The sequence below is a fragment of the Neopelma chrysocephalum genome, unplaced genomic scaffold (assembly GCF_003984885.1).
Source record: "Neopelma chrysocephalum unplaced genomic scaffold, ASM398488v2 Primary Assembly neopelma1_59, whole genome shotgun sequence".
In the NCBI taxonomy this organism is placed as follows: domain Eukaryota; kingdom Metazoa; phylum Chordata; class Aves; order Passeriformes; family Pipridae; genus Neopelma; species Neopelma chrysocephalum.
The window spans coordinates 22400394-22413937 of NW_020897714.1; the positions used below are offsets into that span (position 1 = coordinate 22400394).

At 38.6% G+C, this 13544-nt stretch overlaps 1 protein-coding gene across 3 annotated transcripts in view; it reads right to left on the reverse strand.

Moving 5' to 3' along the window:
- The window catches only part of TXNRD1 (thioredoxin reductase 1), a 48032-nt gene that overhangs the window by 17045 nt on the left and 17443 nt on the right, over nt 1-13544 (reverse strand). For all 3 annotated transcript variants that reach the window (XM_027680443.1, XM_027680444.1, XM_027680447.1), the window contains 7 exons: nt 10615-10721; nt 8378-8500; nt 4574-4646; nt 4340-4459; nt 3444-3586; nt 3200-3315; nt 1305-1530 (listed from right to left, as the gene is read on the reverse strand). In XM_027680443.1, the coding sequence (XP_027536244.1) occupies nt 1305-1530; nt 3200-3315; nt 3444-3586; nt 4340-4459; nt 4574-4646; nt 8378-8470 (771 nt within the window). In that variant the 5' untranslated portion in view covers nt 8471-8500; nt 10615-10721. The remainder of the gene's footprint in view (nt 1-1304; nt 1531-3199; nt 3316-3443; nt 3587-4339; nt 4460-4573; nt 4647-8377; nt 8501-10614; nt 10722-13544) is intronic.

The window sequence follows — 13544 nt, forward strand, 5'->3', positions numbered from 1 at the left end:
CAGAAAACCTGCTAAAAACATACCCAGCAATTTAAGTTGAGGGTATTCTCAACCAGAAACAGGGACAAATATTTTATTCTCATTGAACTCAAAGACATGTACTGAAGTGACAGGGTAAAATAGACAAAAGTGCATTTTGTGACTAGGGTGATGGACTGCTCTTCCCAGGGTACATTTGGTGCTTCCTTCTGTCTCATCCCACATCTGAGCCTACAAAAATATATGTCTGAAACAAAAGCTAGATCATCATCCCTGCTTTTTATATCCCTGCATGGGATTTATGCAACAAAGATGTGTAAAAACTAAGTTCCTTGAAACATCCATTTTGACTTTTTACAGAAACTCTCTTTCTGTGAGAGTCAGACCCACAGTGTGATAACTGGCAAGAACATTTTTAAAGCTACTCTTGATACTGCTAAAGGTGAAAATGAACAGTCTTCACTGAATTTAATGCTTTAATCCCCAAAGTCTTAAACTCGATAACATGTTTGTTTAACATCAAATTGAAAATTGCTTAATATCTGATTTCCTATTACAGAATAACTAAGCACTAACTATTGTGGAAAAAAAAAAATAAAGAAAATACTGTTAGCACCCTTTGAAGTCTTTGATAAAGCAATTAGAAAAGCTCCAGAATTTATCTAATCTGATTCAAATTCAACCTGAATTTGCCTGTACATGTGCCTGTACGCGTACATAACTAGTTGCAGGAGTACTCTTATTGAATTTAAGAAAAATTGACCAAATATTTAAGGACTCTGCCAAATAAACAATCTAGGTGGATACTTCTAAAGCCAATTTACTTTTCTGGATAGTCCACTAGTCCTGGGCATATAAACAGTATTTGCTGGCTGAGAATTTGAGAACTTGCAATGAAAAATATGACTATTTGTGAGGCACTGGACCCTGATCTTATAGGAAATTATATATCTGCTTAATTATGAGCCTGCAAAAAGTTTCACAGATTTGAGGACAACTGCTGAATTTAAGTATATTCAACATTTGGAAGACCAGGATGTGCAGGTGTAACATTTTCAATGCAACATACACCAACCCATCTAATTCTGATAAAAACAATGAATATTGGAATCTCACAAAATTTTAATACTAAGATTAAATTGTACCTTTCAATTAATTAGGGTTCGTGTATTTACTCAGCTTGAAACAAAAATTAACCCATTTTATATCAAAGCAGATCCTGTATTGTAAGTTCAACTTTTGTATTCATTAAAATAATTTACATCTTAAAACATTACGATGGGTATATCCCAATCAATTGTAGTCATATACCACTTTGAGCCTACCTTGGTTGGCACAAACTCCCTAATAAAGTTGACTCCATGTTCTTTCATATATTCGCCAATTTTGTTTGCCATATCCTGGTCAAATCCTCTTAAGAGGATGGATCTCACCATTACAGTGACATCTAATCCAAGGCCTGCAAGAAATCCTGCACATTCCAAGGCAACATAGGAAGCTCCAACAACCAGGGTTTTCCCTGGACAGTAAGGCAGAGAGAAAAGATCATCACTGGGAGAAAAAAAAAAATAGAGGGAAAAAAGAAAATACAGTTAAAGGCAGCCCGAAGAATGTATTGCGCTTTATATTTATCTAATTTATTCTGTAACAATAGGACTTTATTCCTCCTCCTGCCACTAAAAAAACCCAACTTAATTTTATGGAGGTTCATCTGGCATAGAAGATCAGCACATGACAGATTAAAAAGTTATAATTAGGAGGACACACAAAAAAAGAAAAAAAGAAAATTCTGAATCATCACAAAAATGTTGAGGGTTTTAACAGACATTTAGGACAAATTGTTAAAAAGGTAGGTTGGGTCTTCACCTCTGAATCTTGCTTTAAATATTTTGCTGTAAACTTTAGCTCCTGAGAACTAAAAGAGGAAGGGGTTCAGCTTCAGGATAAAAATACCATCTTCACTTCTTTGAAGACTTATCCTTTTGCTAAAGCATTATATGCAGTGCCAAATACACACAGACAAAAAACCACAGTAATGCAAACCACAGTAAAAAAGCAGAGACAGAAGTACGAAATTAAGGAAAACATGTTTCTTTACCTGCTTTTCATTTCTTTCAACTGCTTCATCAAGCTACATCAGTTCTACCACGGTTTGGACCCAGACTATAAAATCAGGGCTTCTCAAGGAAGTCAGGACTCATGGAAGCACCACACTTGCTCAACAGAGACTTAGAGTTTGGAAACACAATTCTCCAAAGATTTAAATCTAAAATAAGTGTCTCTTCATCAGAGCAGTGGAATAAAATGTCATTGTGTAATTAAAGGCTGTTCCTATCCCTCAAGGAACTCGGTGAAGATTATATATGGAATTACAGTCTCAATCTGACAGTCTTTAACTCTGGAATTCCTGACTCTTCCACCTTAATGTTACTTTAAAGCACCACTTTACAGGCCATATTATCTATTATCTTTAATTTCATTACTACTTATTAGAAGGGAAACATACCACATGGTGTTTTGGTTACACAGGGATTATGCCAGTTATTTATTTCATTGCCATAGGTTTGCCAGCCTGTAATTCAAACCTCTGTTTCTACATTAGATAACTTCAAAGTTACTCTGATATGAAAACACATTTCATCTGCACATCACATGTTTTTGGTCAAAATGATGCTAGAATTGCTTGACCCTATCAATTAATGAGCCGTTTGAAACCAGTTTTCCCAAAATTTGAATTAACTTCACTCAGTAACTGGAAAAAAAAATGAATGAAGACCACTACATTTCTAACAACTTCATAACATCAGCTGCTATGCCACTCCCACTTTCTTGGTAGCTGAGCACAGAGGTTTCTTCCAAGCAGACTGTGCTCTTCAGTTTCAGAACTGAAAGACCATGAGGAATAGAGGGGAAGTGAGTGCACTGGTAATTGGGGTAGAGACAACGAATTCATTTTATGACTAACATGCACATGGCCTCAGACATTCTTGGTTACTGCTGTTACTAGTCAGGAACAGAACCATCCTAGCCAGCCACTCACAGTCCTGTGGTGTCTACTAGACACCGATGTTTTCGGCACCTTAAAATCTGTGTATAGATATTCTCCTACCCCTACTTTCCCCTAACAAAAATTTACATAGGGAAGAAAACCAGCAACCAAGCAGCCCTGTTCATGCTTCTTACACACAAGGAATGACTTCATATTCCTCCCTGTTTTTACCTGCTAATGCAGTATTCCTTGTCTCCAGGTATACCCAGGTAGCGTGGTCGTTCACCAGTGGCAATGAGAAATCTCTCAGCCGTGTACAGCTTCTCAACTCCTCTTTTGTTTGTTGCCTGCAGACAAAGTATTAGTCCAAAGTGAGCGTTTCACAGTCCTGCCATGGGAAAAATTAGTCTGTTTGAAAAGCATCCCTATTCAGAATGTACTACAGGAAGACACAGCAAACAAGGCTAGGGAGTACCTTAATTGTGTGTGGCCCAACAAATTCTCCATATGCATTCTCATATGTGACTTTGTTGTCTCTCAGTGCAACCCGATAGCCCCAGTTCAGTGAACCAATGTAATTCTGAACAGATTCTGTCATAGTCATCCAGTTGTGTTTGACTGTCAGAAACAAAAGAGGAAAGTTTATCTTTCAGTTTGAGATTTTCTTTTTCCATAGTGAAACTTGTATTCTTAGTGAGATTTCTTTTATGACCCAGTCACCTTTAATTTACTCCTTTTTTATTCTAGGGTAACTCTACTGAAATCCAAATAATTACATCAGCATAGACAACATGAGAGGTCACAGTGGAACTGATATGACTTAAAACATGGAAAATTCAGACTTATCGAGAGTTTTATATTGACAGATGCTGTGAGAAGGTGACAAATGAGGACTTTGCACCTCTGAGAGATGTTCCCCACTACAGCATTATACCCTAAATAAATCACAATCCTATAACCATGCACATTGGAGCTAATATAAAGCAAAATTCATCTTCTTACATAGTACTGACAGAGACTTAAGGAAAAGAAATCCTTGCTTGCAACTACATGAAGTTTCTAACAGGGATATTCTGGAGTATTCCCTTCAACTTTGTGGTACCTTCAGAAACGAAACAGAACCTTACTGCTTTTATTCACACAACAATCTTATCAATTACTAACATGATCAGAAGCTATTAATAAAGAGATCAGAAGCTGGAAGACAAAGAGCTCCATGGTTTTAGTTTGAAAAGCACTTAACTTAATGTGTAATCTCTCTGAAGTTGCCCCACATTGTTAAAAGCTTTAGTGCAACAAGCACTTGATTGTGAGAACAACCTCAGGATTTTCGGTGCAAATGACAAAACTGAATAAAGTGTCCTTCTTTACCTTCTTCTGTAAACTGCCATCCAAATTTGCGTGAATCTTGCAAGGCTTGTCCAAGTAAAGCAGCCTGGTGCATCAATTTTTTAGGTATACAGCCCACATTTACACATGTTCCTCCAAGACCTGAGAGAAAGGAACAGAAAGTGGTTTTCACATCAGTGTGGCAGATCTGAAAGATGAGAGTCAGAGTCTGAATAAAGCTCCTTTATAACAGGTTTGCAATGAAAGGAAATTTACCCCATGAGCTTCCCTGAGGTGTAGGCTTGACAAAGTCCAGTACCATCACTTTCTTTTCATATTTGGCAGCCTCCTGCAAAACAAATTAAATAAGACCCATATCTAAATATTAGAGGTTAAATTTGGAGTATATGATAACATCATGCATTGCTGAAAAGCTTTGTGACTTTTAATTAAGTTACAATGAATGATTTGCAAGGGAACAGACAGACAGTCATTAACCTTCTGAATTCATCTGTGCATTCAGCAGGAAAAAGAAGATGAAAGGGAAAAAAAAAAAGAAAGGCAATTATCCTGCTACACTACAGCATGGCACCAGCTGATACACAGAAGATTCTGGGAGTCTGCCGTCCTCTTCTCTTCTTCATCCTGTCAGTTTGTTCAGACTATTTCTCAACATGTCCATTTACTTTTAACATACTTAACGAATTCCTAATTAATCCAGTTTTCCCTTCAAAGATGGTTTCTCCAACATTTGTTTGAAACCACATCACACAATGACATAAGCAGTCACACGGCCAAGCATGAAAACTGTGCTTATCCAAATTCTTTTCTTGTAGGAAAAGGGAACACTTGATTTTGAGCACAGTCTGTAGTTGTCAGGCTCAGCTCTTGTTCTTTCAAGTGATGTGACCGGCAGCAAGTGGACTTCACTATCAGGATGAACAAAGATAAACCCAATGAGGAATGACTGAGGAGCTGGGGCTGTTTAGTCTGGAAAAAAGGAGACTCGGGGAACCTTATTGCTCCCTACAACTACCTCAAAGGAGGTTGTGGTGAGGTGGGACTCAGCCTCTTCTTCCAGGCAACTAGTGACAGGACGGGGAAATGACCTCAAGTTGCACCAAGGGAGGTTCAGGTTGGATATTAGGAAACATTTCTTCACTGAAAGAGTGGTTAAGCATTCAACAGGCTCCCCAGGGAAGTAGTGGAGTCATAATCCCTGGAAGTGTTAAAAAAATGAGCAGACATGATGCTTGGTGATTTGGTTTGTGGGTATGGTGGTACTCAGACAAAGGCTGGGCTTGATGATCTTGGAGGTCTTTTCCAAATTTAATATTTCTACAATTCTATATTTCCCCTGAGAGGTTTCATTAGCAAATCTATAATCGATTTCTGCAAAAGACACTGAGAACTGAAATTTCTGTACTGATTCCATTGCTCCCCTCATGCTTTTTAAGAAAAAGGCAAAAATCCACAGCAAAAACTGCTACCATGGAAAAACACATAAGTAAGCCCCATGTAGCTGAGAAATAACAATGACAGATTCCCCCCATGAGATGTAGCAACATAACTTTGCTACTTGGAGTAACCACAACTGTGCAGCATCACATGATGAGTTCTTAGACATGTAAGCAATAACAACTATAGGCACAGGGTATTACTCAAAGGCCTTGGGTTTTATTTGGGAGGAGCTGGACAGTCTTCAGCCTTATGTTACCAGTAATACTTGTTAAACCAAATAGCCGACAATAAGAATTTCAATTTTAAATGTATCTTACTTCATGCAAAATGCAAATCATAATTCAAACAACGCAGTCTGTAGACACCTTTGGAAAATACTGAGGTAATGGATTTCCACTTCCAGTAAAGATCTAGGCTGGCCAAGAAGCTAATTTCTATCCATTAGCAGCACCTCTGTGAAGGTTCCTCAGGAAGGTGCTTAGGGACTTAGATGTGTCATTAAAGCTTCTCTACAATGACAACTCTTAAACACCACTCAAAACAGCTTTACCAGTGCTAACTAAGTAGAACGCATGGATTCCCAAGCTCACACTCAGCTGTATACTCGTGTAATACAGCACAGCATTCCATTGCTACCACAGCAGAGATCACAAACAGATATAACCACTTCTGCAGAGTGATATGCACAGCCACAAAACCTGCCCTGTAGGCTTTCAAACCCTGCTGGGCTCAGTGCAGTGCCCCACAAACACAGCAAGGCTGCTTATGGCTGGAGCTGTTCTGTGTGGACTGACAGTACGGGCCTGGCACCTTGGTCTGAATCTGCAGTTGGGTTGCACAAAGTCAACTTGGCAGCGTTTGCACTCACTGTGGAGACGTGCCTCCAAATTAACAAGCTCTGAGCACAATATAGAGAGGAAGATGTGCACACAAAGCTGCATGTGTCGTAGTGAAAGGCACACATTTAGCCGATCTAGTTAAACTACTGCAAACATGATTGTAGATATCTGGAACTTGGTTTAAGAGCTGTGTAGCTGAGGATTTTTTCTGTTTTGTTTTGGGTTTTTTAAAGCTTTTCTTAAAAAGCTTTTTTTAAAGTTTTTTTAAGGTTTTTTTCAACTTCATGAAGCTGATTTGAAATACACTTTACTACTGATAACTTCATTGATCTACCATCTTCTGCTCTACTCCACAATCATTTGAAAATACTAAGAATCAATATACACCGACTTGAAGGAATACGGCAATTTATCTTCCCAGCTGCCATGTTTTCTGTCACACAACTGAAAAATGATGCAACAAACATCACTGCTGTAGCTTCACAACATAGCACGTGTGTACAACAAAACAGTCAGTCTCCTTATGGAAACTTCAACAGATGGTTTTTTATTACTGAAAACTGTTTTTGCATTACTGCAGGCTCCATTTTAGTCTTGTTACTCTCTTCTGTTCATCCCCATCCCCTGAAAACCAGTGTTTGCTTCTCTTTGTGGTTCTCAGAATTTTTGTAGATCTTACTTTCAATCCTATGCCATGACAATAGTGCCTCTATTGATAGGAAAGCAGTAAACTACCAAAATAAGTTATGGATGTACAATCCTCAACTCAGCCCTGCACAATTCCGTTATAACAGAAATACTTCAAAGGGACCAAGGTTCAGTGTGAATCCAATGTCATGCTGAAATATTTTCTCATTATTTTCTTTCACTCTTAAATGACCTCTCCACTTTCTGAGAACAAAAGAAATGCCTTCTGTTTAGAGGAATAATCTAGCTCCAGGTCTTGCACAACAAAACACTTTTATTTCTAGGAATGCTCAATTCACTTATAAATAGTTAATCCTACCAAAGCCAGAAGAATCCAAATGTGCCTGACTACTGATGTGAAGGAGAGCTACTGACCTACATTAAATTTCAGTAAGTTTCAAATATTTGGGATAATGACAACTCTAAGAGCTGGTATATTTTGTACCACTGTGGATTCTTTTAATTAATTGTAGATATGTGTCTAAAAGTAATATCTTAAACAAACCCCATAATTTATCTGGGTACAGGCAGGAAATACCAGACGCTAGAAATGAAGAGCTGTATTGGGTCAACCCACCACCACAAGGGCAAGACCCTAACTCTGCCTACATCTAGGCAAAATCTCCATTTATGCAACTATATAAACTCACAAAATCTCCTCCATTGTCAAGACTTAGAACAAGATACACAACTATTTCTGAAGAGGTAGTACTTTTATATAAAACTAGATGCCTCCTGATGTTAATTTTAAATAATTTTAAAAACCTTTTCATTTATGAGTTAAGTTTTAATTCAACTACTAATAAACACCATTAAGGTATCTACCTGCTGTTTTCCAGCAGCATCATCTCCCATTAGTGGGAACCAAGTTTCATTCTACTGGGGAGTGTACCATGAGATTTTTATGTTTTTCTTCTTCAGAACAAAAAGAAAAGAACATTGTATATCTGGCACTAACCGCAAAAGAAATATCACTGATCAGGCAGAAATGTTATGCCCCTACAGTGCCTTAAAGATACCCAAATCCAAGACACTGAGGATGTCACCCACCTACCTACAAGGAAAATAAGAATCTGTATTTTCCCTCTCATACCTTGGCAGCTGCCAGACCACCTGAGCCTCCACCAATGACAATGAGATCATAGTCATAGGAATCCGGCACCGGCGTGGGCCCGTTCATTTCCATCGGTTTCTGAGGCTTATCTTCCTTATGTGTCTGAACAGAGGAAAAAAAAAGTATTAGGGAATATTGAAACATTACCGCAGCATTCAAAACTTAGTATTTTTAGCAGCAAATATTGTGATAAGAGAACATAATTGCATCTGAATTCTCTGAGCTCTGCTTGTAATTAGCTTTTTTTAATTTCAAGTTCTTAATCCATCCTTGAATAGCTCAGTACCTGTTAAATACTGAACTATGAATTTTCTTGTTTGTTGGAGCCTAGAGTTTCCTTGCAGAGCTTAGTTTTCCATGAAAATACAACTACAGTGCCTCCTCATACTGCACTCCAGGATGAGATACATAACTGCTGACATAAGCTTTCCATTAATTTATTTTATTCTTTTCATCTGCTCTGGACTTTCCTAATTAGTGTTTTTCCCCTCCTCTTGCATATATTACGAAAATACAACAACCCTATAAAACATTGCAACAATCCACAGTAATTCCTATCCTTGCCAACAGAATGAACAGAACTGAATTAAGAAAAAAATTTCTGAAAACTACATTTTTGTAACATGTGTGTGTTTATTATTGCTCCAGTTTAGTGCTTTAACTTCAGCACCAAAAGGATCAAGTATGGCCACTATGGTTTCAGAAGAGATTTTTTTTTTTATCACACAAAAACAACTCATAAATCCTAAAATGCATTTTGACAGCTATATGCCACAAAGATCATAGCACTGTCTTTCTAAAATGAGCCTTTGTACTTAATTCATGAAGCTGCAGATTATCAGGGCTTCAAACCTTCATGCCTTTGGAGTTGCTGAGAAAATTCTCAAATGACTCTCAAATCCAGGACAAGATCTGGAGTGACTTAGCTGATGTGAATCAGTATCAACGAAAGTCATGGAAAAACTTTAAAGACCAAAAATTAAGAAACCCATACTTTGTCACTTTATGAATCTGCTCGCTTTTATTCAAGTGTGTCCATGTGCCTGACTAGATAGGACTTGACTCAGTACTACTGGAATAGTAGTGGCAAATCAAAGGAAAGAAAAAAGCCCAAAGAAGTTTCCCTTTTCTTTTAATTTCAATTTCATTTTGCATTAAGCAGCCCTTTGTACTGAAACCATTCTACTGTCACCTTTCTCTGAGGTTTCATTAGTCCCTCTCTATAACTATGTCTACTCTACTGACGGCTGCCAGCAGAGACATCACTGACAAAAGTTCCCTATCCCTCAGAAAAATTACACAGAAATGTCAGCAGAAACTCAGACTGTGCATCTGCCTCTAGAAAGTTAGATTTTAATAGTATTTCATAAGCCTGTTAACAGTAGAAACAAAACCTAGAAACCACCTGTGGCTGCTGTGAAGGCAACCAAAAATACCTCATTCTCCTTCCTCTTCTCTGCAATCCCAACATTCGCCCCTACCACTAAATCTACTTTGCGCCCGGTTCCCTTATTACTATTTTTCTAACACAGCCATTAGCCAGGCTCAAACTTCCTACTGCAATCAGAGTAACAGTGGAAAAGGGGCATATATTGTATTATGATATGCAGCTTCTCTTTATTTGTATTTAGGGACGTAAAATTAGAGAAAGGGTGCCATTCTTTACCAAAGCACACCTTCTTGTTTCCTTAGTGGCAACAGAATGGTGTGAAGCCTAAAGGCAGACTAACCCCTACACAGTCATCAAACCCAGCTACTAAGAGCGGTATCTTTATGATGCATACAAAGAGACCACAAAAACTACTCATGAAATTTGATTAGATCACTACTTATATAATGCTACTTCTGAAAAATGCTTTATGTTTTCACATGGATTAAGAATCTTCAGCTTTTATTCCCTCCTGTTTCGTTCATCTTTCATTACTTCTTCACAATAATCCTGTATGAAAACATACTAAAAGTTTAGATCAGACAAAGTAGATTACAACCTCCCTCTCTGAAGCCACCTCCTAGAACCTGGCTCCAAAGCAGCCAGGATCTTGGCAAACTCTATGTCCCATTTACCAGGGGAACTTGTTCATGACCATGATCCATCCTGGGAACGGATCTCCTCCATTCTTCTTCCATGAACTGCAATTTTTACAAGAAAGCCTACATGCTGATTATTTTTCAACGGCAAAACTAAATTACAGACTTTAAAATGTATCTCCCCCTACCTTTAAAGTTTTCTCATGATCTCCTATCGGCTTCTCCTGTACAGAAACTGGTCGTGAAGTTTCTGCTGCTACTTCGCGCTGCCCTTCTCGCAGCTTTGGGGCTCGCTCTGTGAAATAAAGAGTAAAATAACGTATTGTCTGGAGAGATGTCCTTTATGAAGGCTGTGCTCCTCCAGGGAAATTGTCTGGGGGAGTGGCCTGGCAGCCTCATTGCTTCCTCATCAGCGGCATGCCTGTCCCAGGGCAGTGTTTCCTAAGGCGGCCGATGAGTCATTTGCAACGTTAGGATGACTTGCTATATTTTTCTCTTGAATAAAATCCCATATGAGAGTTGGCTGAGATTTCAGTACGTTTTGCCAATCTAACAATATGCTTGTAACAAAGCAAGGAAATCATGTTTGCTGTGGCTAAGCCTGAAACTTCAGTCTTAAAGGAAAATTATGATTTTCAGTTTTCTTGCCCAGAAAGTGACATTCTTATTCTGATGTGCTCTTTTTTTTTTTAAGAATTTACTATTTTAAACTGAATTACAGGTTTTTATCTTTCTCCTGCAATTAGTTGTCTGGAAACTTCTTTCAGTTCGAAGTATTGATATAATTGTTTTTTTCCATGCAATTTCTTCCCCCACTCCCCAGTAATTTCTGACACATGGTACTGCTCAGACTATGAAATCCTCTAAATAAATGTATTCCAAAATCTGAAAAAGATCAGCTTGCCCTCTGGTCATAACTGATTTTAAATATATATATATATATGTATATATATATCCCCAATATAAAAGTTTAAGCATATTAGTGAAAACGAAAAAAATAACATATTTACACATGGTGAAACTTTATTTGATGTGGCATCAAAAAAGACAACAAGGGAAAATCTAATACTTGATTGGAATCCATTATTAGCTCTACCTTCCTGCACAGAACTGAGTTATGTTAAGCTTAATTTCCAATAAATGGATCAGTACACACTTGTTTGTACTTAATCACATACTTTGCACTGCACAACCAGCATTAATTAGCAAACCCTGACACGTGCCCATACTTAGAAAAACAGCCATACTGAATGCTATGTATACATTCCTTGGGCACTGAGCCCACAAACCTGAAAAGCATTCACACACAGAGACACAAACAAAAAAAGGCAGTCATTGAAAATTGGTTTATAATCTAGTCATCTCTGATTTCTTCTCTGAAACTTGGTGATAGGATTCCTTTATCTCACAAAGGTATTGGGAACATTACTTTGCTGTTGGTGGTAAAGGGGTTTAAGGATCAGAATTGTTATGTAATAGTTAATAGTAATATTAGTGATGGATAATACTTTTCCTTTTCTAGCTGGGGAACATACAAATGTAAAAAGACAAAAGCAAGAACACAGGCTTTGAACAGCCTTCACAAAGAATAACTTCACAAACTTCACAAAGGATAATTTTTTGCTTCAATATATTATCAAATTACAATTCAGTGTATACCTGAACCAACTGAAGGAATACTTTATTCTTACAACAAGCTTGAACAACCTCAGGAATGTTCACCTAAAACTGTATCTTCAGTGAGATAAAAATCTAGTCATTAGACAACACAGGCATTTATATAAACATCTCTAATTATTTTCAGGTAGATCTGTGCCAGAGGTGCGAAGCTTTAGCAATAGCCCCAAAACCCAAAGGCAACCGTAACCTCTGGCAGAGACTTGAAAGTCTCTATGTTGGCTGCCTCTGCTGCTGGGGGCCTCTCCCTTGTTGGTTTGGGCAACCTGCCACAGGCAGGATGACAAAGCAGAAAGTGCTCTGTGCGTCATCTGCTTGCTCTCCATAAAATTCCATCCTTTTACAGCAGTTACAATAACCCACAGTCCTGGTGAATCAATACTTTCCAAAAATGAATCAGCAGACACCTTTCTGCAGAGCGAGACTGATAAGGGGAACCTGAATCACGGATCTGCTCTGGATAACCCTCAGAGATGTAGTGGTGAGGATGAGGACGATTCTCTTTGCCTGATAAGTATCAGTGTTACTTCAGCAAGTTTGTAGCAACTCACAGCAACTAAAGGAAGATCCAGTGAGGCTCTTGCCCTGCGCTACCACCATCTTTGTTTTTTGTTAGTCCCAATCTAGATGGTGGCTGTTGAGTGCTACCTACCTTATGACCCTCCAAGTGCTCCTTCATGTGTGAATTGATCTCACAAATCAATACTATCAAATGGGACAAGTCTATTCTCTTCCACCACACTGGGTTTTTCTTCTTGCTGTCTACATACTTGGCACCAGCCCTGGCAGACATCAGACCTTTGCATGAGCTCAATCAACTCACTAACCCAGGAGAAGAAAAGTTGTGGACAGTTTCCCACCAGTCCAACAAGCTCAGCCAGCCCAGGGAAGGATCCCGTAAGCGCCACAGCTGGTGCCAGGCAGAAGGCATATCCGTACAGATTGGCAGGGATGAAGAGGAGGCAGCAACATTTCCCTCACTGGTAGCAGCAAAACTGCCAGTTTTGCTCAGTGGCTTGTTAAACCAGAAAAAACCCCCACCTTTTAAGCCTCACTTCTCGAACAGAGGGGAAAATAACACAGTGAAGCAACTGTGGTATTTTTAATCCATATCCTTCCTTATTGGGAGTGAGCTTCCACATAAACCAAAGTCCTTCCTGGTACTGAGGCCTCTGAACTTTTGACTGTTGGTTGTGTAACCTCGTAAGCAGAACTGTTGCAGGATAAGAACCACCTTATTCTGCAAAAGTGTACAACCAGGGATCCCATGGGCTGCTGAGGCAGGATGTGGGGACCCATGGAAAGCACTTATGCTTCAGCTACTCACTGTGAAGATCTGGAAGCGGCACTTCAAGGCAAAAGTCTTCACTTATTTACCTAGATTTTCTGTATCACACAGAAGAACATTATCAACAAGAATAAACTTCACATTTTTGACAAA